Source organism: Zonotrichia leucophrys, chromosome 1 (assembly GCF_028769735.1).
Source record: "Zonotrichia leucophrys gambelii isolate GWCS_2022_RI chromosome 1, RI_Zleu_2.0, whole genome shotgun sequence".
NCBI classification, from domain to species: domain Eukaryota; kingdom Metazoa; phylum Chordata; class Aves; order Passeriformes; family Passerellidae; genus Zonotrichia; species Zonotrichia leucophrys.
In genome coordinates, this window is record NC_088169.1 from 17062551 (window position 1) to 17088120 (window position 25570).

The window sequence follows — 25570 nt, forward strand, 5'->3', positions numbered from 1 at the left end:
TAGAATAAGTGTGAATGAATAGTGTTCAATCCCACATTCACATGGGTACAGTACTGACTCCTGGAGATCTGGTTGAACTCTGTGTATCCCTCTCTCTGCCTGTGAAAGGGAGAGCTTGCTGCTTCCTTAACTCACAGGAGTTAAGGAAAATGGTATTTATTTACATGATAGAAAAACCAGAAGGTCTAGAGAAAGGAGAAGAAACACTAATGAAAGGCTACCAGCTTTCCAGTATTTTCAGAGCACAGTTGACTACTTAATTAGAAATTCATAACTATACTGCAGCTTTCTTATACAGTCAATTGATGCTGAAGAGAAAATAATGGGAGTATTTCTGGCAGTGCTATTTTTGCTGCAAATCACAACCCTGCTCACCTGCCTGCTCCCAATGCTTATATTTCTGTATGTTTCACTCTCCTCAAGTTCTTATCTGCTTGTGGGTGTTTTCTTTTCTTTTGGAGCATCACAAATGTGATCAGCTAAAGCACTGACAATCCTTTAACAATTAATGTGTGGCTCCGGTGTTTTGACAAGGTAAAGACAAAACTGAGACATGTTTCATGACAGAAGTCATACCACACATGGCATTTCAGCAGACAGAGGTACAAAATAAACATCCCACAATACAGGTAGTAGTTATTAGGCTCATTGCACAAATGGTGCTATACAAGATTTGTCTGATGAATAAAGTCAGGTAGGTTTTATTTCTAACAGCTTCAGGCAGGATTTGCACACAGAAAGTGCAGAGCCCAACTCATGCCTGTCCCTTAACTCAGTTGTTTCTTACTGAGGTTTCATCTGGCTTCAGTAGAAAACTCCGTGAAAATTAGTAAATTCAGTTGTGCTTCCTTCCCTTTGCTGTAAACAAAGCATCCTAAAGCAGACCACAGGGAATATTTTTGAAATGGCAAGGAAATGGAATAAAATTTCCCAATGCATTATTTGCTCTAGCTGAGGCATCAGGGACAGAGAAACCCTGTCTGGAAAAAAACCTCCTGCTTCTCGTCCCTTAGATTCCTGCTCAGATTATAATTATGAATAAACTGACCCTGAAATTTGTGCAATTGTGAGTGTAGATTTCCAAATACTGAATTCCTTGCTCCATCTCCTTGGTTTTATTGTAATAGCTGTGCCACGTGGGGATTGAGACAGTGTGGTCCCATAACACTCTGAACTGGAATACAGAAATTTCAGAGCCTTGCTGGCTGGACTTGGGGAAACCCAAGAAAGAAGAAATGCAGAAAAAATTAAAAAGAGGTCTAAAATGCAGTTGGAATGACACAGCGTCTTCACACTCAGTGACTGGCCTCAGCAGTGCTACAGGCAGGGTTGTCATGGGAACATGTGTAAGAAATATTTTCCTCATTTTAGCAAGTCCATAACTTTCTCATACTCTCCTCAGATTATTTTTGGTTTAATTTGAGTTTTTCTTCTTCATTGGCAAAAATGCCTGAATGAATTATACTTTTAAATATGTTTGGTTCTATGTTTCTTTAGTGTAGAGAGAGACTAAGTATGCCAATTTTTCAGCTTTAAAAATGAATGACTGGAATGGATAGGAAAGTTAAGTCATGTGTGCAAAACCATGAGGAGCATGGAGAAAGGGAATGAGAAAGCAATGCTCACTGTTTATCATAGTCTGAGAACCAGAAGGGATATGAACAAATTATGAGATGCTGGGTTTGAAACAAACAAAAGCTGGATTTTCAAACAGATTTTTAAAGTCATTGTACCAGGATGCTGTTGAGGCTGAAGGTGTAAATTTGCTAAAAAATTAGATTAAACAAGTCTCACAGTCAACTCAGAGAGGTTCTGTGAGGTTCTGTGGTGGCTGTGTTTGACTCTGTAACCAGTTTCTGTATGAAACTGGAAGGCTAAATCATGGGACAGTAAACAACATAAACCATGCCCTGTTCTTATACTCTGTCCTGAAGGATCCCCTTCTGGCCTTTGGGCTAAGTGGACATTTCATCAGTCAATCAGGGCATTTCCTGTAACAAGAGTAGACATGAAAGAGCCTATTCCATTTCTAGTACTCTTTCTCCACAACAAAACGATCCTGTGATGGAACAGTCCAAAACGTCTTTCCAGACTCATTTATATTGGCATTACTTGCTTTGACCTTGAATTCATTTGTCCTTTCTCAGAATTTATGGGACTTTGGCATCTTTCTCCCTGTGAACAGAGCTGTGATTAAAAGTGAATCTTCATCTGTTGTGATTGATTTTCTCTAGTTTTAGTATACAATATGCAAGATCTTTGCAAGAGCTCATAGCCACCTAATTGGTAGCAGCAGCCAAAAGGTAAACGCATAGGGAACCTTGACTCAGATTTAAGTGACCTGTTTTCTCAGTAACTTTCAGTAGTGGTAGTTCCCACAGGTCTCACAGTGGTAATATGAACATTCCTCAAAATCAAGTTTCTTATTTGAGTCTCTTAATACATGCATTTAACTTAGATAGCCAGTTGGGAAAAGTCAGACCCTGTAACTTTCAAAAATTTCCCAGCTTCTTGTTGATCCCTTTCCTAATTAAAAGAAACACTAAAAGGGGCTCTTTTGGTTGTGTAGTATTGCTCCCTTCAGCACCTTCCCAATGCATCAGAAGAGTGGAATACACACCATACTGCTGTGCCATGAATACAAATTCTTGTGGATTTAGCATTTTTAGTTCCTGGATGACTTGCTGATACCATCAACTGGAATCAGATATCAAACATTACTGGCAGTCCCTGAAGCAGATAAAGTCTTGCAGATGTCGATCAAAAAAAAGCTTATGCCAAAAAGAGCAAGCTAGCCAATTACAGCATCCTCAACTTTTTCTTGTAATGGTATCATTATATCATGAAGGATGGAACAATATCAATTAGCTATTCACTGTTGCAGTGTCTTGTAACAATCTCTGATTAATCTCTGCCAGACAGAACATTTGTGTGCAGCTTCATCTTGCCTTATTCTCTTTCAATTTTTAAGTTGCCCCATTTACGAGGGGTTTTCTCAGAAATTGGTCAAGGCACTTTGAAGTACTCTGTGTGCTGTGTTTTCGCAATTTCCAGAGCAGAACATTGCCAGATGCCTTGAAATCAACAGAACAACAGCCCTCCAAGAGCTCTTGTTTGCTTCTCCTTAGGGGAACACTGAACCTGGTCAGCTTCCAAAAGGAGGTCTGATATGGGTGGGCACAAAGTTTAATGTTTTCCTTCTTGAAAAGAAAAAGGTGGACTTTCACATATAGCCAAGACATCTGCATTCAGCATGACTTAATTTTGTCAACTAATACAGGGCTCAGAGAGTTGCTCACTAGTTGTTATTATTTTCTGCTCCACAGATGGAAGTAATGTATAAAATGCACTGGTTGTTTTCCAAACACAGCAGAGATTCAGGCCTTTGAGCACTGTGTATGCAATTTCAAAAGAGATGCCTCATTCCCCATCTGATACTAAGAGAGCTTTATGTTCAATAGCCTGTCCAAACTATCATCTGTAACTAGTTCTGATCCTTAACATGGCATCACCTTCCCTTTACCTTTCAGTGACCCTACCACAGCACTAGCTCTGATGATGACTTATCAAGAAGAAACAAGTAATCTTGTTTCTTCTTTCTGTCTTCAAACACTCTTCTGTGCTGTCCTTTACCATCAGGATATCTCCTTAAAGTTGAATCATAAGGCCTGCAAACTTAACCTGTTCAAAGCCTGCAGTGATGGTGGTGCTGTCCTCAAAATTAACCAGGTAAGCAGCCAAAAAGCTGAAGCAGTCAAACTAATGCAAATCTTATTATGTATTTCATGCTTTTTAAATGAGAAACAGAACTTTTCTTATGGACTGATTGGCTGATATTTTGGTCCCTGGGCAGGTGTGACTCGTTTACACTGTGTCTTTTACACTGTGAGTGCTTTAGCATTATAGTATTTTAAATATGATTAATACAATGGATTAGGATGAATGCACTTGGATTTTTAAGTAAATGATGATTCAGTGTGGTGACTGAATCATCACTGAGCTTATAATGTACTCACAGGTGTAGCATCTCTTGAGATGCCAGTGTTCCCGACCTGGCAGATGCAGAGCAGACCTATCACAACCTGACCTAGAGCTGGCATTAAACAAACACTTCACTTAAAAGCCAAGTCCAGGTCTGACCTACACCTTTTAAATAATGCAATGGCTCTTAGTACAGGGCAAAATTAGCTACTATGGCACTTCTGTGGGTAAAACACCCAGAGCCACAAAAATACCAAAGTCCAGCTGAAGCCAGTGGGAATTATGGACCTAATCAGAATTAAAGCTGTCAATCTAGCATGTTTCTTTTAAGAGTGATAAATACCATATTGTCAATACTAACTTGATTTCAAATCAATGCAGCAGTGAGAAGTGAGCACGGATATACAGGACCAGATCTTCAGCTGGAGTTCCTGCTTGGCTGGTTGTAAGGACATGTGTGAGACATGAAACATCTGAAAAACTGCATGGAGATGAACATTGCCAAACAGGACTATGAAAAGTGTGGCTTTTTGTAGCTGGGGTCATGGTCCTGAACCTCCTGCACAAACACAAGCCTCAAGCTGGCACTCAAAAGCCCTTGAACTCTTTGCTCGTGGCAATGCTAATTCGAGGGCTGAAATTACAGCACTTTCTGAAATTCTGGGAGGGTCCTAAAAGTGCTACCTCTACAGCCTGAGTGCTGAATTCGGAGGACTTGTGAAGGAAAGTGTGAATGAGAGCATTTGTGTGCTGGCCATGGGTAAAAAAGAAGAGGTTTCTGATTGGAAACTGCCACCCTGGGGTTTTGCCTTCCCCTTAATGTGCTGTTGTAGGACCATCCAGATGTTTGCATCTAGTAAATTCTCTTCATGGCAGGAATCCAGGAGCCTGGTTATGAGCTTGTTGCTCCTGCTTCCTCTCTGTACTGCTTTGACAGTCTTTAAGGCCAGCTCTATTGTACTGCATCAGCTTGGGGAGGGGGCACTTGTGAAGCACTGCCACACCTGGGTCCCACCATGCCAAAAAGGTATTTGTATGTGGTAGCTGTAGTGAAAGACTTACTGGTAGGAAATGCCGGTCCTTTATCGCTTGCTTCTTTTGGCTGCAGATGGCAGGGAAGGGAGGAAAGGGGGGAGCCACCACAGCAATGGGGCCTTGGACTTTCTGCTCTCTGTTATCACCTCGGCTTCGATGTTCTGTTTTGGATGAGAAAGAAGACACAAGTCTTTCCAAGTGTTAAAAACATACAAATATCTCTACTAACAGCACAACAGAGACAGGTACAGGACAATGGACTCCAAAGACAAAGGTTCTTCCCCAGTGAGTGATACAAGTCATCCCTGTTGCAGCTGAAGGGGAGGAGCACTTAGTGGTCATCTGTGTGCCCAGAAGAGCAATGCCCATACAGGGCACCTCAGCATATGCACTGCAGCTGAATTGCCCCCAAATGAGATTTACACCATTTATCCCAAGAGACAATGGAGCTCTCTTCTAGGCACTTGAGACCCAAGGCCTGATTTCTATCAGGAGCCTGCAGCTCCTATTGCCTTGAAATGTTGAGATGCAATAACTATGCCTGCATCCTACCCATATAAACTTTCCCCACTCTTAGGGGAAAAACCAGAAGCACAGCTCCAGGTGGGATTTTATTCCCTGGCTGCATGGCAGTGTTAGGTCCTGAGCATTGGCTTGACAACATGAAGGTTGTTGCAGTGGTAATGCTCAGGTTCCAGCAAGAAGGAGATCATCCTGGGAAGGTCAAGATCTTTATCCACCCTAGGTGCACAGAAGTCTTCCTTCAGCATGGGCTCACAATATTCAGTCCTCTTCCAGCATCAGTCCCAAGTCTCTGGAACTTTCCAAGTGAATAGGAGAATGGACTCATGGACTTCCCATCTCTAATTTTAGGTGACAGATAGTTGCTGTTTGCATGGAGTGCTGCTGAAAGGAGATTACATATTCACCTGCTCCACTAGCTGTGGTCCAGTCAACAATGTTTGCTGCCAGCATAGTTATTTTCTGACCTAAAATTTCATTTTTAATTGCTCCTGATTAAACAGATAAAGAGATAATGAAGTTCTGATAGAAAAGAGAGTTGAGACACAATAAACATGTTTAGAATAAATTTCAGACTAAAATTTCATCCTCATGTATGCATGGAAAATAAGATACAGCAGCACATGACAAGGTGTCTGCTGAATCTGCACAGCTGCCCCATAAATTGTGGAGAATGGGAAACTGCCAAAACAAAGATTTGTAACTTTAAAATGATAGGACATTTTCTGGAGCTGCCTTCACATGATGCTGTCAGGATTTCTCCTGCCCACAAGATGGCAGGCAAAGATCAGCCTGGCTCTGGGACAACTGCAAAGCAGAGCTGCTGAGAACAGAAAAGGACTTCTCTATTCCAGCACTACTGTGGCTGCAATTTGGCTGTATCACTCTCTGCCATGCCATGAAGACATAGTGCAGTGCAGAGACAGTCAAATGTCGTGATTAATTGGAACATCTTATCCAGCTAACAGATGCTCTGCAGTTCTAAGTAATCGATTATTACTATAAGCTAAGAACAGTAATAAATGAGCAAGGCAATTAGAGCTGTTGGTGCAAAACACTTCAAGACAGAAGGCTGCTGCTGGATATTTTAAGTGTGACCTGCATGGGTTTTGTCCCTCCTTATGGCACAGGAGAAAGACAGGCTTGTTTGCCTACTTTGTCTTATGTCCTGGTAATAATTTTCCCTTGGTTAGGTTCCCAGTGAAAACTGGCCTTTCCCCATCTTTTGCCTTCCCCTTAATGTGCTGTTGTAGGACCATCCAGATGTTTGCATCTAGTAAATTCTCTTTATGGCAGGAATCCAGGAGCCTGGTTATGACCCTGTTGCTCCTGCTTCCTCTCTGTATTGCTTTGAGACCACCGATCTGCAGTTTGTTAGGTGATGTAAGAAGATGTTCCCTAGCCTGGGAAGGGGAGACGTGCCCAACCCTTCCAAGCCATCCAGGATATCTGTCACCTGACTTTCAGCTGCCACTCTTGAAGGGCACAGGCATCCTCCAGTATCATGCTTGGAAACCCTGAGCAGACAGCCCAGTTTTTGTGGAGACTGATACCACTGGGCTCCTGTTTCAGCCCTTGTGAGGGGGTTGGGACTAGATAATCTTTAAGGTCCCTTCAAACCCAAACCATCCAGTGATTCTAACAGTTCTGTGATTTCTTAGCAGGAGCACCTAAGTCCCAATGTAGATGAGTGTCCACAGTTCTGTGTGCCTGTGCCTGAGCATTCTTTGCTGCCTGGAGTGGAGCCTGGAGAGGTGTTTGTGAGGATCTGGAGCAGGGGGAGCATCCCCCTGCTGCCTGGATGGAGCCTGGAGAGGTGTTTGTGGGGATCTGGAGCAGGGGGAGCACCCACCTCTGCGCAGGGCTCGCAGGTGCTGCTTGGCGTGGCGGTGCAGCTCCTCCACGCACGGCGGCCTGCTGGAGGGGAGGAAGATGTTTCTTTGCTGATGCCAAGGTGCTCGGTAATAGACACTCAGTTTGCTCTCTGCATCAAGGTTGGAGACAGCTGTAGGATAAAAAAATAGAGTGCAACATAAGACTTCCAGTCTCTCTTCCATCAACCTAGCTAAAAAGGAAAGGTTTTTGCTTGGAACTGTATTGTCAAGAATAGGCACTGGGTCTGTTACAGCACCTTCACTCTCAATAAAATAGCAGCAAACATTATCTTCTCTGTGTTTCCACATCATGTTATACCAGTTAGCCTTTAGGCAATGCCCTTTTACCAGATTGCAAATGGCTCTATGGAGGCAAGCAAGTGAAATGATACTATATCAGTTTCTTATATAAATGGACAAAGAGATAATAATTTTATAGGTAGCAAAACAAAAATGCAAAGAAGCTATGCAGTCTTTCCACAGTGACATTTTGAGCAAAGGCAGTGGGAGGAATAGGTCTCCCATTTACTCATTCTCTTGCCAATGTGCTCTTTCACTACATCATGTTACACACAACTAGTTTCTGACACAGGTTGCTAGTTCACTGCCTGCTGGGGCATAACAACTGAGATTAACTGCTTGCCCTGCTGGGAGACTGACTGTCACCTATCAAAAGAGGTTTCTTTAACAGACAGGGACTTCTGAGGGACAGGAACACTTCAGTTCCTCCAAAGAGAAATCCCAGAAGTCTGCCTCTGAAAATTACATTAATCAAGTCCACTAAAAGTTCGAGATATTTTCTCAGGAGTGCTGGGACTCATGGGAGTCCCATGGACTACTCCCAGCCTCAGGGTACATAGCAGATATTTTTCCAAGGGCTAAAGCAGGAGTGGAGGGCCATGGGAGATGCCAGCACTCTGCCCCAGCCAGGAGCAGGGAGCAGGCTCATCCTGAGCCCACGTAACACAGCAGAGCAGGTGGCACATCCTCAGGGGTAGCACTGGGCTTGTTCCTTCTGCCACAGGCACTGATACAGACAGGCTCCAGTCCAATGCCAAGGAGCTGCTGCAGCTGCTGTGCTCACAGGACAGCACAGTGTGCCACAGGCACCCTCGGGCACAGGAGGTGCCTCCTGGGCTTCCTTCCCAGTCAGCAGCCAGAGAACCAGTGTGCCTCGCACTGGTATCCCCGCTGGCCATGCACTACCCTCCTTCCCATACCTGAGGGTCTCATCTACTTTCCTGCTTTTTTGAGGGGTAGACAGTGCACCATGGCAGAGGATGGCTCTTTGGTGGAGATGCTTTGATCTTGTTTTGTGCCTTTCTTCAATGCAAAACAATATTCACTCAGCCTGAAGGCATAGCTGTGCTCTGTGTGGAAAAAGAACTGGGAAAGTACAGTTGGAGAAGAATAAAGGAGAAACCTAGGAACCATGCTGCCACATGTGGGATAATGAGAGACTATCAGTTTCTTTGATTAGAAAAAACCCCAGCAGTTCACCAAAATTTGTAGGTGCCATGATGGCGGTGGTGGTATGGTATGATGAACAGACCTGCTGAAGTTCAGGTTCTCAGAGGTTCAGCAAAAATGAAGGGACCCCAAACTCTCTGTCTGGTAGGGAGTCTTGCTTTGCTTATCAGTGGATTTTTGCAGGTGGGGTTTCAGTCATTTTTCAGCACGTTTTTAGTGCTGCTCCATGCGACTGGCATGGTGTCAGTGCAAGGAATGGCACAGGGGGGAGAAAAAATTATAGAGGAGGAAGGTAGTAGGATGAATGATGGCAACCTGTCAGTGCTTGTTCATCATGAGGATTTACTAATTAAATTTTTGACATTGCAAAAACATAATGTTGCCAAATTGCAGGCAGAGCTTTTGATGGCTTGTCTGTCTGTTACCACTGCAGTAGGGAAAATGCCTCACTCACAGGAGCTGATTTTATATCTCCTTTACCCCTTGAAGGTAACAAAGCACTATGTCTGTTTTGCATACAAGGTATGAGCCACAAAGGCCCTGATCCTGTTCTGAGCCACACTTCCTCCTTGGGAATCTCAGCTCAAGACAAAAATTTGTACGCAGTAGTAATGATACCCCACCCATTCTTTGTATTGCCTAGGGCATGTGATATTCCTGATCACACAATGTACCCTGGAGGCTCATGAAAAGGCAGGCACAAGCAGTTCCTTCCTACTCCCAGAAAAATCTGTCTAGACTGAAGTGCTGGTAGTTGTCTGTGATGAATATCAGTAAGTGAGTGGAAAGTTTTACCTACTTACGAAATTTTAAGACATTTCATCAGACTAAAATAGATTTTGCTGCAAAATTTAGCTTGTAGAAAGCTCTTTCGGTCTTGGCAACAGTGTTTTACAAATAGGAGTGGGAATTGGGTTAATATACTTTGTGTGAGACTTAAAAATGAAACCAAGTTCATGCAAGCTGTGCTACACACCTACTGTTGCAGACACACATTGCTGTTGACAGATGAAATAGCATAACCCCTTAGCCACCCAACAAGTCTCCCTTAGCCAGCAGAGCTGTGCAGAGTGCTGTCCCAGGAGAAAAACCACAAATACATTGCTTATCTTCAAATGATAGAGCATTAAGAAGCTTACAGTGCCCTGTGCTATGGCCCCAGCCAGCACCCATCCATGTCTTCTCACCTTTCCCTGAAGGAGCTCTGATTCATGGTAACAGGGAATATACCCCCCTGACACCAAGAAAACAGAAATACTGCACAATACTCACTGAACTAACCAGTCCTTTAAAACACTCCAAAGTTGGAGTGGATTTTCTAGGAGGTCCAGAATAGAAACGTGCTTGCAGAAAAAGCTGCAAGGGGATGAATGTTCCCAGCCTGCAGTGGGGAAGAAGCTCAGAGGGAGGGAGCAGCACTGGGTAGGGTGGAGGACAATGCTGGCCCAAGGATAAGTAAGTAAGTATAAACTCACAATGAATGCAGTTAGTCTGAATGTTTGTAGAACAGCATCCCAACCTCAGAGCAGCAAAACTCTGAAAAAATCTCCTGGAAAGAAGTAAGAGGGAAAAAGCTAACCAGTGAGTAAAAGCCTGCCATAAAAAAGGACCCGCTTCCATTTCATTGCTTGCACATTGTCCTTTGCATGTCCCTCCCTGTCCTTTGCACATTGCTTGTTCTTCTGCAATGACATTTTGCCTAGCCCTCACTGATTGCCCCTGGGAGCTGGGCACCATTGCTGGGAGCTGAAGCCAGAGGATGCAACCACAGGAGTGGACTGTGAGCTTTAAGGACTACTGAACATCTAATTTTCTTCACAGGACTGAATCTCTTACTTCCACTAAAAGAAAAAAGCCACCCCTGTGGTAATTCAGCAAACAAAGACCACTGGGCTGAGATCTAGAAGAAATGTGCAGTCAAAGCTTTACCATATGCTTTTGCTAGGAGCTGGCATTAAATAGTAAGGCTCCCTATATCTCTGTTCTGTGAAATGAGGATAAGGTATCTCTTTCAGCCAGCACTTCCTTCACTCAGTGTTTTACACTGCAGGCTGTTTTTACAACGCCGAGCCTGCGCGTGGCTGTAGCCCCTCAGCATCATCATAACATGCACAATAAATAAAGCAATATAGAAACTGTAAAGCCACAGTCTTTAAATGATTAACAGCTGGACATCACACTGAATGAGAAAAAAACCAATACAGAGATAGGAAATGCTACATTTCAGGCATCAGATATAGTTTGTTAACATATTTTTAGTGTGTGCTTCGATCAATTTAGACTATACAAAGTGAATTACATAAACTATCACTACATTTCATTCCTGAGTTAAAATAATTGTTTTGTTGGGTTTTTTTTTGTCTTGTGGGATGACAAAATGACAAGAGACCATTTAAATGGATTTTCTATTCCATTCTGGGGATCCATTAACACTGGCTGGTTTCCTAACAACCAATGTCAAACAGATATACACTAATGGCTCTTCTCAAGAAGATTTTTGAAGATTTCCATATAGCTGTTTTATTGAAGTTGATCATATTTATAATGTACAGACCTTTCTCATCTTCACGTCCTCTCATTCTCTCCCTCTTTTTGCCAAGCAGAAAAAGGATCCTGCCATAGCAGAGCTGGATGTGGATGCTTGAAGGTTGTGCGGCTTTAGTGCACTCAGGCGTGTTTGTTCTAATAATAACACCACAAAGGCCAAGCAAGAAAGATTTCTGCTCTATTTATTTGATAGATGCAGGGGTTTCCCCCCACAACTCCGTCTGCTTCTACAGACACTTGCCTCCCCCCTTCCCAGACCCTTCTGTTTCTCAACTTTCTATTATTTCTGTGTGTATTATAGTTGCTATTATCTGTCAGGGGAAGAAAGAAAAAAAGATAATTTCCTATATTTCCTGGTTCAGAGAGAAAACAAGATTTGTTGTAAGGTGTGAAGAAGTGTGCAGCCTGGAGGGAATTGGAGCAGAGAGCAAGGAGGTTGCCTACATGTGAAGGGCCAGCACCCAGAGCTGTCAGCCCTGAATTCTGCACAGGCAAAACTGAACTGGCAGCTGCCGAATCCTTCTTAAAGTATCCAGGTTCCAAAACACAAAACCCAAAATTAAAAAGGATCAGACTAGTGAATAAGCCTACTCCAGAGCCCAGTTATGCTTAAGAGAGACTGTAATGAGCCAAGCCCTTTGCAGGAGGCAGAGGTGCTGGGGCCGGGCACTTAGTAAAACCTCTTTGCACACCCTGCTGCAGGGGTGCAGGATGCACCCAAAGGTTGCTGTGGCCAGCAGCCCCATGCCAGGCTCTGCTTAGGAAAGCACTTCTTCTCCAGCATTAAGGTGGTTGACCTGTCATTTTAGCATATGCCATTTTTTCTAGCTGCTTCATGTAAAAATTGTGAGGTTTTCTTGTGTGATTCAATGTCATAAGGAAGCTGGATGTTCATCCAGCTTTGCAGAAATAGGCCTATGCCAGCAGCAGCAGAATTCAATGTGATCGGCCTCTTCCTCAGCTACTGCCCAGGTCAGCAGTGAGCTACTGCCTGCTGCGTTTGTGTGCAAAACATTGCAAGAAAATTAATTCTGAGCAAGACCAGATTATCTCAAAAACTAGGCAGCCTGGCAGCACATCCAACTTCATCATGCAATTTAGTGCATAAATGTTTCATTGAGGCAAGTGCTGAGTGTGATGTGAATTTTATTTATAGCCAGCCCTGTATGTCCCGAATGTACACTTCCCCCAATGTACTCTTGTAACCACTGGAGCACTCAGGGGGTTTAAGCCTACAACACTGGTAAAAATCTAGAGTTGCTTCTTTGCTGTTCGTGTCCCACATCCATCAGCAAGCTCAGTATTTGCAAAGCAGCTCCCTCTGCAGCTGCCACTTCCCAGTGATAGCAAAGAGGGTGCCAGGCTTACCCAGCAGGGACACTGGAGTCTGGAACTCCTTAAAGGTGGGACAATCATTCTGTTTTCAACAATTGTGTTCCCTCCCAGCCATGCATATATGCAGACATTTCCCTATTTGCCACTGGCAAACCCCACCAACAGGAACTGTGAGTACTATTTGGATGAGCTACTTTCCTGTCCCATCTTCATTAACAATTGAAAGATGCCCATGCAAAGGGAGTGTGTTGGTGGGGCTGCTGTTCATTGCAAATAACACTACTGGCTTGTCAGCTTATCCAGCACCCAGCTGAACAATGGCAACCTTACCATAACTTCAGTGACTACACCTGCAAGCATGGGTATGCACACAATTTCCCTCATAACTCTAGAAAAAAGTACCCAATGACTGCAGCTAGAAACTGGGACATAGCCCAGTGCCCTTGGGAACCCTGGTCACCCTGGCAGGGGCAGGATGCCATGCTCCTTCCCCACCAAGTCAGTGCCAGAGCAACACCTGACAGCGATGGGTTTCTCTTTTGCTGGGGCAGGGACATCGGATGATGGGAATGTGACAGACACTCTGGTTCCTTGGCACTGTAGAGGCTGCTGAGGACCCTGCCTGTGCTTCCCAGTCCATCTCTTCCCTGGGAAGCTGTCTGTGGGACAGTCCTTCTCTTCCCTGGGACAGGTGAGAAATGAGGCAGGTCTTCACAGAGCTTTCCAAGCACATCTCTCATGTGAGACAAGAGATGCTCAACTCAATGAAAGAAAAAACAGCATGCCAAACCCTTGTGTCCTCACCAACCAAGTACGTCTTTGGGATTTGTTCAGGGTCTGGATAGGGTGCCCCCATCCTTGGCCACATCTTTTGTTCCTGTTTTCCTGGTGTATTCTATCATTTGTGAGGATGCCTTTGAGGGCAGACATTTCCCTTTCAGTCTTCACAGTGCCCACTGTCACAGGGCCATGGGTGGCTGATGACCCACTTTAGATGGTTTGCTCCTTGGCTACTTCTCTCTGGGAGCCTGTGCTGGAAAGCACAGTTTGTAATAGCCTTGTGCATCATTATTTCTTATTGCTTTTATCAGGGCAGAAATCCAGAATATTTCTGAAGAGTTTTTGTGTTGAGCAGCCTGAGTTCAGGATGGATGTGAGTGGAAAGCTCCAGTGACACAGACCCCAAGAGATGGTTTGGGCAACCGGTCTGGACCTGAAGCCTGGATCACCACATCTGCCCTGCCACTGGCACTGGCACATGCAAATCAAAGCCAGTGCCACTGTGTCTGTGCAGGCTGCAGCTGCCCTCCAGAAAAACAGGAGGGGAGACATGACAAAACAAGTTAAGTCTTTAGCTACATGTGGGCAACAGCATGAGTACAATTATTATTCCATTCTGCACTCATGGACAGACAATTTAGCAAATTTTTCAAACTCAAGCAAAAAGGCAGAAACCTCACTGACAGCAGAATCTGTTGAGAAAGACTACAATCTTTTATGCTCTTTGTATTGTTTTATTTCCTGCCAATACAGTGAAACCTCTCATGTTTCAATCACAGTGTCTTAGCACATCCCTGTGGCATTTTTCTGCCTTGCATTATGCTACACATGGAAAAACAGCTATTCAGGAGAAAAAAGGGCAAGTGGGCAAAACCCCATATTTGTCGTTCAGGTAGCAGGAGAGATTAAGATACTGGAAAGCATATGATTTGGATGTCATTTCCATGAGCAGATCCCTGAATTTTGCATTTACCTGATGTTTGGTTGACTGGCACAACAGACATAATTCAAGAGGGCTGGGAGGCGTGTGGTTCTTAGACACGTAAGAAGATTAGGCTGTTAAGCAATATGCACTTATGTGAAGAGTACCACATGCTAATCCCATTCTTGGCTTTGCTGCTTTCAATCACTGCTGGTGGTGTTTGAACATAATTTAAACTTCTTTTTCTAACTCTGTCAAATATGTTACAGCGGCCAGAATGGAACTTCGTATTTCAAAGTATTTCAAAGCTGTCGCTGCAGGACAGACAATAACCTCTTAGAAATACAGAGTGCTTTATATGTTCAAGCCTCCATTCCTGTGAAGTTTCTCTAGCCAGCAATTTCTTCCTTTCCTTTTATTCCTGTTCTCAGGTCTATGCTTTACACAGCCTCCAAGAGTGCCCAGCAGGGTAATGGTAAAAGGCAGACAACATGGCAGTCCTGCCTGGCAAGCTTCAGGCTGCAGTCAGGTCAATTATTCTGCAGGAATATTAATTTAATATTCAGTTCAGATTGCTGTCATGATCCATGAGAAAAAGACCCAACTAGCCAGTAAAATAGTGAAGGCATAGACAGTCTTAGACAAAAACCCGAACCAGAACTATTTTAAGGTTACTGGACCTAATGATAAGGATGGATTGTTACAGCAGGGATGATGTGACATCCCACATACACACACATGTCTATGTATTGGTGTACATACACACACTTTAGAGCATGGAACTGAAATCAGTGTTCCAAGGGAGCCCTTTCAGCCCTATATCCCTAATTAGTTGAAAGCACTTCTTTCAATCTGACACACTTGCAGTGCTTATCAACACAGATTTCTTCCTGTGTTGGCCGTTCACGATATTCACGTTATTCCCACTCTGGATATGCAGGGAGATGAAGTCTCTTATCTCCAGCAGAGTAGTGTGTGGTCTTGATAACACACTTTGTAAGTATGCTTTTAGATATCCTTTGCAATTCTCTCCCACTGCTCTGCTATTTTTCTTCTGTACTGACTCAGCCCAAGTCGCCACTAAGCTTGCCTGAGTTGCTCCAGCAGGTCACCATAATGCTTTCCTTTTTATCACAGAGAAGTGTGCTGTTCACTGTGATGTTGCTCTCAGATCAGTCACCTTGATTTCACGTGCCAGCACTCAAGAACAAAGCTCCACAAAATTCCTTTACTATTCTACCTACCTTAGTTAATGCTTACCATCAGAATCTTGTGGAAAAAACCCATCCTATAGACAGTTTTATGTTAGGTCAAACTGGTTTTTTATGGTAGGTCAAACTAGGGTATCCTGCCTATTTCTGTACTCAAAACATTCAATTTCCCTGCATATTTCTGTCTGAATATTTGCACCCAAAGTGATTGTTTTCAAGTAACAGCCTTTTGAGTCTATGCTGAGCATCTTTTTTTCAAGAAGAGCAGAGACTTGGTCATTGCAGCACCTGTTTCCACATCAGCATGCACAGTATGAATCTCTCCACATTTGTGAACACAGAGACCATCAGTAAAACATCATGAACCTTGAAAAATCACATTGTAAGATGACACTCAACAAAGAATATGCTGTGCTTGCCATATTGGAAGGTAAGAGTCAGATGACTTATTCCAAGTACAGCAAATGTATTACTGTTTTCCTTGATATTTTCAAAAACTACAACCTTCTAAGACTTAGTCTCCATACATTCTCTTGATTCTCAGAAGCAGCGTTTAGAATCAAAGATGCCATTTTGCACAGAAAATTAATGAGCTGGGTCCCTCTTCCCTTCCACTGGCACTGCCTGTAGGCTGAGGAATCAACCCCCAAGAGTCAGGAACAGCAAGCCATGTGTGAGAAGTAGAGAGGGGCTCATATTTCACACTTCTTCCTTCCCATCAGTCTTTTTCAGTGTGCTTGGCTAGATGCCTTGGATGCCAATTAACTGCAAGTCGAGGTAAGTAGCAACAGTTCCTTCCAATTCTATTCAGTAAATACTATGCAATACTATGTAGATAAATACTATTACAGCATGTGCCTTCAAATTACTTACAACCCTTCAGGGGAAGACAGAAAGTCAAGCATCTCAGGCGGACCAAAAGCAACTATTTTCTTTCTTCTTCCTCCAGAGAAGTATTCTTGCTGCTCCTGTAGCTCCATAAATCTGTTTTGCAGAGGGATTGAGAGACCTGGCTCTGTCTCTCTATCCCTATCTCAGAATAGCTTCCTCCCCAGAATGGTAAGGCAGCGTGTTTCTTGGGACAGGCAACAAAAATTCCACACTCTCCTCCCCAAGGTCTCTCTGGAGCCACCCTGATGGTGGCCCACAGCTGGCTGGCACAGGGGCACAGTTACAGATGCAGTTCAGGGTGCAGCTCTGGGTTATTTCAGTACAACTCTTCCCCAGTCTCAGTAAATATCCAAGTCCTCCCCTACCAGCCTCCTCAGATCTGGCTCTGGCTCCCAAGCTATTTGCTTGAAGCCCAGTTTTAGACAACCATCTGAATCAGCCCACAAACCACAGAAGCACAGACTGGACTGGGCTGTAAGTGAGTGACCTTAGAGATCACCCAGTCCCAGCTTCCCTCTGTGGGCAGGAACAGCTTTCATTGGAGCAGATTGCTCTGGCCAGGAGAAGGCTCCCCTTTCCACACTGTCCTTCCCCAGTCCCACTTCTGACAGGGCACTTGTGTTAAACATTTCAGCAAACGGGGCTGTAAGAGTTCAGAGAAGCACACTGAGAACAAGGCCAGCTGAACTGCAGAGTTTCATTTCTTGAAACAATAGGGAACACAATCCTTTTGTTTGTAAGGGGAAGGAGAGTTGCCTGAAAATAGAGATTTATGCCCCTTTCACTTCTATACTTTCTCAAGGGAATTGCTTTTAATGAAAAAATCTGATTAGGATTTAGGGAAGCTTAGATTCTTGTGAGTCCCTTCCACCCATCCTGTGATGCCCAGCACATGTTCCTGCACCCCTCATTGCCAGAGCTCCAGCTCTTACCCAGGAATTGCAGCCTCTCCCCTCCAGGCCTTCTGGGTTTGAAATTAGCCCTCAACCCATAAAGCATGGATGTGTTACAATATATGGAATGGCCTGTATTACTTACAGGACTTTTTATTCACAGACAAAAAGACTTTCTATACAAACACACCGAGATACACCGAGATACTGGGTGACTTTTTAAAGAAACCCATCCAGACAACATTTGGAAACTCTGTCAGTGATGTTGTATATCTAGGCTGCAGGATGAATAACTTATGTCAAGATAAATTATTTTCCCACTGTTGTTATTATTTGAATAACATGTTCTCATCTTACCTTAGGCACTAAATTTTTTTCTGCAGACTTGTGCTGGTTTTTTCTACTGTATTTCAAGCCCTTCCTTACCTCAGATGGTCCACAAGCCTCAAATGGCAAATGCCAGCTTGCAGATTTAACCAGGAGGTGGGCATGGGTAGCTGTGTCCCCTTGCATGTCCCTGCAGAGGGGCAAACCTGTGTCCATGCCAGCTGGGGAGCCCCTGTGGCTCACACTGACCCACTAACTCCCACTTGGAAGTGAGACATCACAGCCAATGGCAACTAGCACATAAAATGCAGCATGAATCAAGCTAAAATGAATTTTAAAGTGTTTACTCCTTTAAAGTGTTGTAGGGTGTTAATAAAGATCATAACATAGGCTAAGCTTCATTGTTATGGCTAATATGGCTTTATGAGCCCAAACCATATCCTATTGTCTGTGCTCACATTTATATTATTAAGCCACATATTCATGCACAAAACCTAATTGAGTTCTGACGGGGTTTCTGAAAAGCCACATCTGCTGAAGAGCTCCAGGGTTTGTCAGAGGCTGCAGGGGTGTGGAGCACTCTCTGGTGAGAGCTGTCATCCAGCACATAGCTGCAAACAGCTAATCCTTGCACATTTGTAACTCCTCTGCCTTTGTGCACGCATCTGACCCAGTACAGGGCAGCTTTCAACACATTGGCTCTAGCACAGCAAATACAGAGTGGCAAACACTCCTCCCTTAATGTGCATATAAAATGATTACCTTTTAAGTGTGGGCAGACATTTTATTATGCCCATCTACCAAACCCTGCACACGAAGAAGAAAACCAGAAGGCATGGCTGAAATGGCCACATTTCATTGCACCCAGTGAAAACCAGAGCAGAAATGTCAGATGTCAACACCTGATAGATGCAACTATCAAATGCCACCATGGAATGACTGCACAGACAGCAAGACTGGGCAGGAAGTCTTCAAATGCTCAGCTGTAAGCAGTGATGGAAATTAAATAAAACTAATCTGCAGGAAATAAGCTTCTTGGAAAAGAAAAACCCACAGGAAAAGGAATTTAACTAGGAAATACTTTCAGGAAAGAATAAGGCAAGGAACAAAGGAGAGCAGGGAGAAGGGCATTGGGAGAAGGTAGAATTGTCATTAAAGTTATCATGCAGAAAGTATAAGTTAAAAGTGGGGTCACTGAGTAGCAAACAGTGTTTGACCTTAATGTATCTTGTATCAAGTGGAATGGTGAATCAGGGCAGAGGGCACTCTGGGGACACTCAGATTTATTCACTATGAGAAGAGTTGACAATATTTCCAAACGTAAAGAAGCAGACAACTGAAAGTAATCACAAAAGTTACTTTCCTCAGGGGAGATTTGTCTTCCTGGAGAATTTCCATAGCTAACAGATAGGCTCCTCACTGATTTTGAGTACCAATGAGCCTCAGAGAGATCTGAAGAGTCCTCTAGCAGCACCTGTCCCCCTCTGTTCACTGTGCAAGGACCATGAGAAGACTGACTGTGAGTTTCAGGTTTTGTGTTGCTGAAATGGCTCCCGAGGTATTAAAGAGTTTTTTCCCAGCCCCATGACCAAAGAAGTCGTCAAGATTCTTCAGCTCTGTTTTTCAAGGTTGTTTATTTTCTCTTATCTAATACATTCTTTCTCCACCCTGCTGAGGTCTGTCCAGCAGGTTGGGTTGAGGCACACTGACCGCCCTTGGGGCAGTGTTAGTTTTTTGTACTAAGAACTACGTGTACTTTATTTACAATAATTTTCCAATACCTATCACCTATGTTAGACAATCTGTCTCTACTTTAAACCAATCCAAAAGTGCCACCATCACAGCAGAAGATGGAGGACAAGAAGAAGAGGACACGCCCAGATTCCTCCATCTTGCCTCTTGAACCCCCATTCTAAAACCCCAAAATTCTACTTTTTCACCCTGTGATAAATTCACTAACATTCTACTCAAACCCTTGTGGCTTGTAAATCTTCGCACAAAGTTGGTAACTTTTTCCATGGGCTAGGATCAAAGGCACAGGTGTTTTTGACTCTATGCCAAGGTCTCTGAGGCCCCTGCCAGGGTCTTGAGACCTCCAGGGCAGCCAGAAGAATGTCCTGGTTTCAACATGTGAGTAGCTGACATGTTCTGTCACCACCAGGCACCAAAAAGGGGAGACACCACCTTTATGGAGGAGCAGGGCTGCCTACTTATAAACAAATATGAGCCTGCAAAGCTATGGATGATTTTCACATTTAGTTGTTGAATATATTTAATGACAAAGTAAAGTGTAAAATTGGGTCACAGACAGGCAAGGTACCAAGGCATAAGGTGAGTTCTAACTCAAAAGGTAAAGCATTGCCTGAGACACTGAACAAAATATATTCATTTTTATGAAGGAAAGGATAAACACACTCATAAAAGTGACACCATAGGCTGGGCCAGGTGCAGTTTTGCTGTCCTTACTCTGCCTGAGTCCTGTATCTGCCTGACTTCTCTGGACCCAGCTATGCCAGGACATCAGGTCTGGCCCTCATTACCCCCCTCCCACTTCACGGCCTTCTCTTCTCTCCCCCTCTTTTTTCTGTGTGGATTTTCCAAGTGGTGTTAAAAAAAGGAAGTGCTGGAAGAGGTGCCAGACTGCTCTAGAGGCTGAGATGCTGTACATGCTGAACAGTGAAAGGCAGACAACACCCACGGATCCAGCAGAGCCCTGATCTGGCAGGATCTGGGAGGGGGGAGGTGGAAATTGCTCCTCACATCCTTTCAGCTCCCGGAGCATCTGCCAGCACAGGCGGAGGGGGAGCCACCCCAGCCAACTCTTTTTTTTTCCTTTTTTATAATATAATTTTTGTTCATAAAGTCAGAGACATTTTATATACAAATACAGATCAGTTCCTTGCCATCTGCTTATTTCTGTGTAGCATCTAAAGTATCATAAGGGTGTTACAGAGAATATGAAAACAAGGTCTTACCTCTGCTGCTGAGCTTAAAAAAAAAGGGAAAAGAAAAAAGGAGAAAATATAGGTGATGGTATGCAAGGAAAAGCTAAGAACTGAGGCAGCATTTTCAGGCATGGTTGCCTGGGCTGGTGTTGTTTGTGGATGGAGTTTGGCCTGAATGGGTGGATATGCTGTCACATCCCTCCTCTGGGCCCAGTGCAAGTTACCCTCTGGCCTTCAACAGCCATCTCTTGTCCTGCCAGGGACCTCCCAGCCTTTTCTACTTGTGTGTCTTAAGAGCAGAAATCACCCTTTTACACTAAGCATTTGCACATACAATTCCAGGCCCTGCATTTCATGTGCTAGTCCAGGAGTACCTGGTGGGTCTGTTTAGTGTTCCACCCTTACATATAAAAGTAGTCCTTATTCCCCACTAGGACATGATCCAAACCTTTGCAGATGAGCTGTGGTTTGTACTGCCCAGCCTGCAGTTTTGGACCCACAAAACCAGGGGGTCCTACAGCACAACCAACCTTCACCATGCAAAGCAGCTCCAAAGCACTGGTGGTTCATGACTCAGAATTCACCCCCCGTGGTCAGTATAGAAAAAAGAGCCAGCCATATGAGGGTGCCTGGTCCCACCAGAGCCCAGACCCACGAGAACTCACTGATCATCTGCCAGAGTCATTATCACTCAAGGATTTTTAACTACTGCATTTAAATATAGCTAATTCTGATAAATCAAGATTGTCTCCCTCACTTGCCAGTTTGATAATTTCATCTTCATGTTTATTCACATAAGTAAGTATTGATTTCCTCTGGGATGCAGAACATTTTCTTGCAGTGAAGGTGAGTTCTGCTTGGCAAGGTTTTTGTTACACTAAAAATTTCTGAATCATTGCATCCAGAAAAAAAGGGATTCTGTGCAAGAGCACAGAAGAAAAAATACCTAAAAAGTGCAACCACCACTAGCTAAGAAAATGGCATTAGGCAAAGACTAATTTAAATGCTTTTCATTTGAGTTATCCTTTATCCTATCTATTAACATCCAGATTCCTTCTGTGTTTGTAACATTGCACAACAGCAACACTTCACAAATACCACATTGCTTCTTCACTCTACAAGGGCCAGAGCAACCTCTGCACAGCTAGTAGGGCTCTTCCCTAATTTTGGCTAACTGTTACACATACTTCTGGATGGGAAAGCTACAACCAAAATAAAGCCCATCAGAATAACTTATCTAAACTTTGAAGATCTCATTTAGAGCCATACAATAACTTCTTTTGCAGATAGTTGAACAGGACAGTAGAATTATTTCCAAGGCTTTAAGAAAGTTCTATCACTACTGAAGTTATAGCCACATCCACGATAACTTATGACTGTATGACAAAGGGAAATATTTGCTAAAGAAGTGGCTCAAAGACATTCATCTTCCTTCCCCTTTGATGCTCTTCTGTGGACACTCAGTGAGTTTAGGGTGATGTTGCTCCAGAAATACTGCAGCCAGAAGAAACCAATGATAACCAAAGCACCAGACATGCCTCACAGAAATAAGCCTTAAAAAAAGGCTGTGGGCAGAAACACCTTTATCACGCCATTCATGAACCACTGAGACAGGTATGTGCCCAAAGCTGAGCTTGTTCATATAATCCTCAGGGCAATTTTTGTAATCAGAAGCTCTTTAATTTGAGGGCAAAATGACAATAATTTGTTGCCTACCACAGAAAGCACAACTTTGCAACAGCACTGTCACTGCAGGGTTTGTGTTGATTCATTCATCCCCAAAGGAGAAAAATGTCTCTTTCTCCAGACAACTCCATACTCACCCCAGACCCCCTGCCATGAGCTGAAGCCCCACTGAACTACAGCTCTTTTCCAGCCCTTCAGCTGCCATCATGGCCAGCCATGCTGATGGAGGCTCAAATAACCAGGTAATTAATCCTCCATTAACATGAAACCAGGGAGACTTGGGTCTAGCTGTCCATCAGATGCATACCTCAGCAGTACCTAACATAGCCAGGTGCCTACATAAAACCAGTTTTAATATTACAGTTGGTGATGACCAAAGTTTCATTCTACTTCATACTAGCAATCTTCCACTTGGAGTAGATGATCATGGTAGGAGGCTCCTGCCAGTTGAAAATATTCTATTCTATTCTATTCTATTCTATTCTATTCTATTCTATTCTATTCTATTCTATTCTATTCTATTCTATTCTTTCCACCAACATGACAAACACTGCTAATTTTGTACCTGAGGTTCAAATTCATGGTATCTCCCAGTCTGACAAGTCACTGCATGCAGAACCTTTGCAGTACTGTGTTGGGAGGTCAATAAAAGCCAGTGTGTTGTGCATATGAGGCAGTGACTCTGGAAATAATTCAGGGTCTAGCTAAGTCCAGCTGTGTTGCCTTGGGGTCATTTCCCACTCTCAAACTGTGAAAGTTCTTCAGGTTCTAATGCAACAAAATAAGCTTTGTTTTTATAGAGTACATTATAGTGGCAAAGCAGCTGCAGCCATGCTGACAGAGCTGCATTTTAGCAGTCAGTCTGCTCTTTGCACCTCCATATTCTTCAAAAAGTACATGATGCTGATAAATGGTAGCAATGGCTTTGGTTGGCACAGTTTTATTGGTTAAAGTTCACATTCTTTTCAGAGCTTTGTCCCATACCTTTGCACAAGCAGAAATGAATTGTGAAGAAAATCAGCTTCAGTATATTCATTCAGACTTGTTAGGGGGAACACGAGCTTTTAGATTCAGACCACATGAAAGGAATTTTAAAGTGTGGGGCACTACAGCTTATACTCTTGCTTCATTGACTGAAATTTCCTCCCCTTGAGCTTCCCCACTTGACCTACAGAGTAAATATGTCTTCCCAGGAATTATAAATTTCCACTGAGCAAAGCTGAAACCCTTTTCATGGAGTCCCAAGCTCTTCAGGGTTGCTTTGTTTGCCAAATCCTCTTCTGATAGCCCACAGACCACAATTCATAATATAAATAAAGTTTATTGCATCTCTTGGAGGTATTACCACCAACTGCACAGTGCCTCTGTTTAAACAGCTGCCAGAAGACCAAGTCAGGGCTCTGCCTGACTCCAAAAAAGTTTCCAATAATCCCATGGAGACTTCACTGTGATGCTGGCACCAGAAACAGCCTGGGACTCACCAGCTGACTGGGTCATGTAATCACCTTCCTGCAGAGAGGATCAGAGACTGCAACAAGGCCAGCCCAGGGCAGGATGACTGGTTTGGAAATCAAGCAAGGCTTACTGAAAGGATCAGGGCAGGGAAGATGGATTCCTGAAAAGTTGCCAGTAAGTGTAGGTGTTGTGAAGAGGCACCATAAAATATGCAGAGGAAAAGCTGCATGAATTGTAGAAAGTAGAAACCCAGTGCAAATTCAGAGCATGTGACCAGAGTTAACCAGACTGACACATCAGCCAGCCTTTGAGTAGGCTAAACACTTTCTGCTACATTTATGCAGTTGAGTACAACTTACAGGCTTTTTTTTTTTTCTTTAATTCTGCCTCATATGAATAGACACCTGGCACTGCCAAGGCAGAAAGAGGCAGTCATATGTTGAGACAGAACAATTAAAGGCAAAAGATTATATCAAATTTGGGAGAACCCCTTTCCTCTCAGGTATTTGTTGGACTTCTCTAACATTGAAAGAGTGAAAAATTATGAAAGGCAGGTTTAGGATGTAAGACAGGACAATCCTGGACTGATCCTAATCCAAAGAACCAGTACTGAGCCTTCCATACATGCCAGAACAGGAGATCCTGAGGCACATTTCCAGGATTAACAACTTTTCCCCACTAAACCCAGGCTGGTGATACTGATCCAGTGACTGACCCTCTGCTCTGGCAAGTCTTGATGCTTACAGAAAATCACAAGATTTGGATTGGACTGTAACCTTGGAGTTTTGGAGTTGTTTGTGATTGGCATCACATGTCCATGCACATCATGGAAGGAAAAAGAAAACACATTACTGCTTGTGCAGGTTGAATTTGAGGAGATTATCATTTAAGCACACCTGGTGTTTAAAAGGCTATTCAAGGTATTGCAGTAACTTTTCTCATATTGCAGCTGCAGCATCTCCTATGTGCTCTGCCCTCCCAAAATGCTCATTAACCCTCACATCTGCTTTTCCTGCCATTCAACCTGCCCTAGTGCAAGGGCAGTCCCTTTCTTACATATCATGAAAAAACACCTTGAGAATAAAATTCAGTCACCAAAACCTGTGAGGAATTCAGTTCAGCAGGAATTCAGTTCATACCACCAAACCTTGGTTTTTCACTATTGCTATATGACACACTCACTGTTTCACAGTTAATTGAAAAAAGTGTACAGTCACTGAACTTTTCTGATCTGTAGTAAAAATGCAACCATCAGCTACAATTAAGTTCCTAATCAACTGATGGACAGGTTGTAATAACTACTGCAGGCTCAACTCAGCATTTCGAGTAAGACATTGAAAGTAAAAGGGCTTTGGTAGGCTGGAGCTGAGACAGGGGCTGGGACAAATGAAGTGCAAGGGAAAATGGATCCTTCCCTTAGCAGCCTCCCTTGCCCTGGCTGCATTTGAAGCAGGCAGTGTGGAGCAGGGCTGTAGCAGGGTGGTCACGCAGCCCCACACTGGCCAGTGCACAGGAGAAACCCTGGGATTCAGCAGGGGGATATCAGCTGCTCAGGCTGTCAGGAACACAGCAGGTGAAGCTCTCCAAGGTCTGTGAGTGCTACCACAGCACAGGCAGTGAATAATACCTCGTCAGCAGGCCACACTATTGAATAGCAATAACTTTCCATAATAACTAATTAATGTCACATACAGAG

The 25570-nt window shown here is 43.6% G+C and overlaps 1 protein-coding gene across 3 annotated transcripts in view; it reads right to left on the bottom strand.

The window, feature by feature from the left end:
* Positions 1–25570, bottom strand: part of NHS (NHS actin remodeling regulator) — a 249543-nt gene that overhangs the window by 19126 nt on the left and 204847 nt on the right. For all 3 annotated transcript variants that reach the window (XM_064707893.1, XM_064707885.1, XM_064707902.1), the window contains exons 2-3: positions 7391–7543; positions 5044–5177 (exon numbers count right to left, since the gene is read on the bottom strand). In XM_064707893.1, the coding sequence (XP_064563963.1) occupies positions 5044–5177; positions 7391–7543 (287 nt within the window). The remainder of the gene's footprint in view (positions 1–5043; positions 5178–7390; positions 7544–25570) is intronic.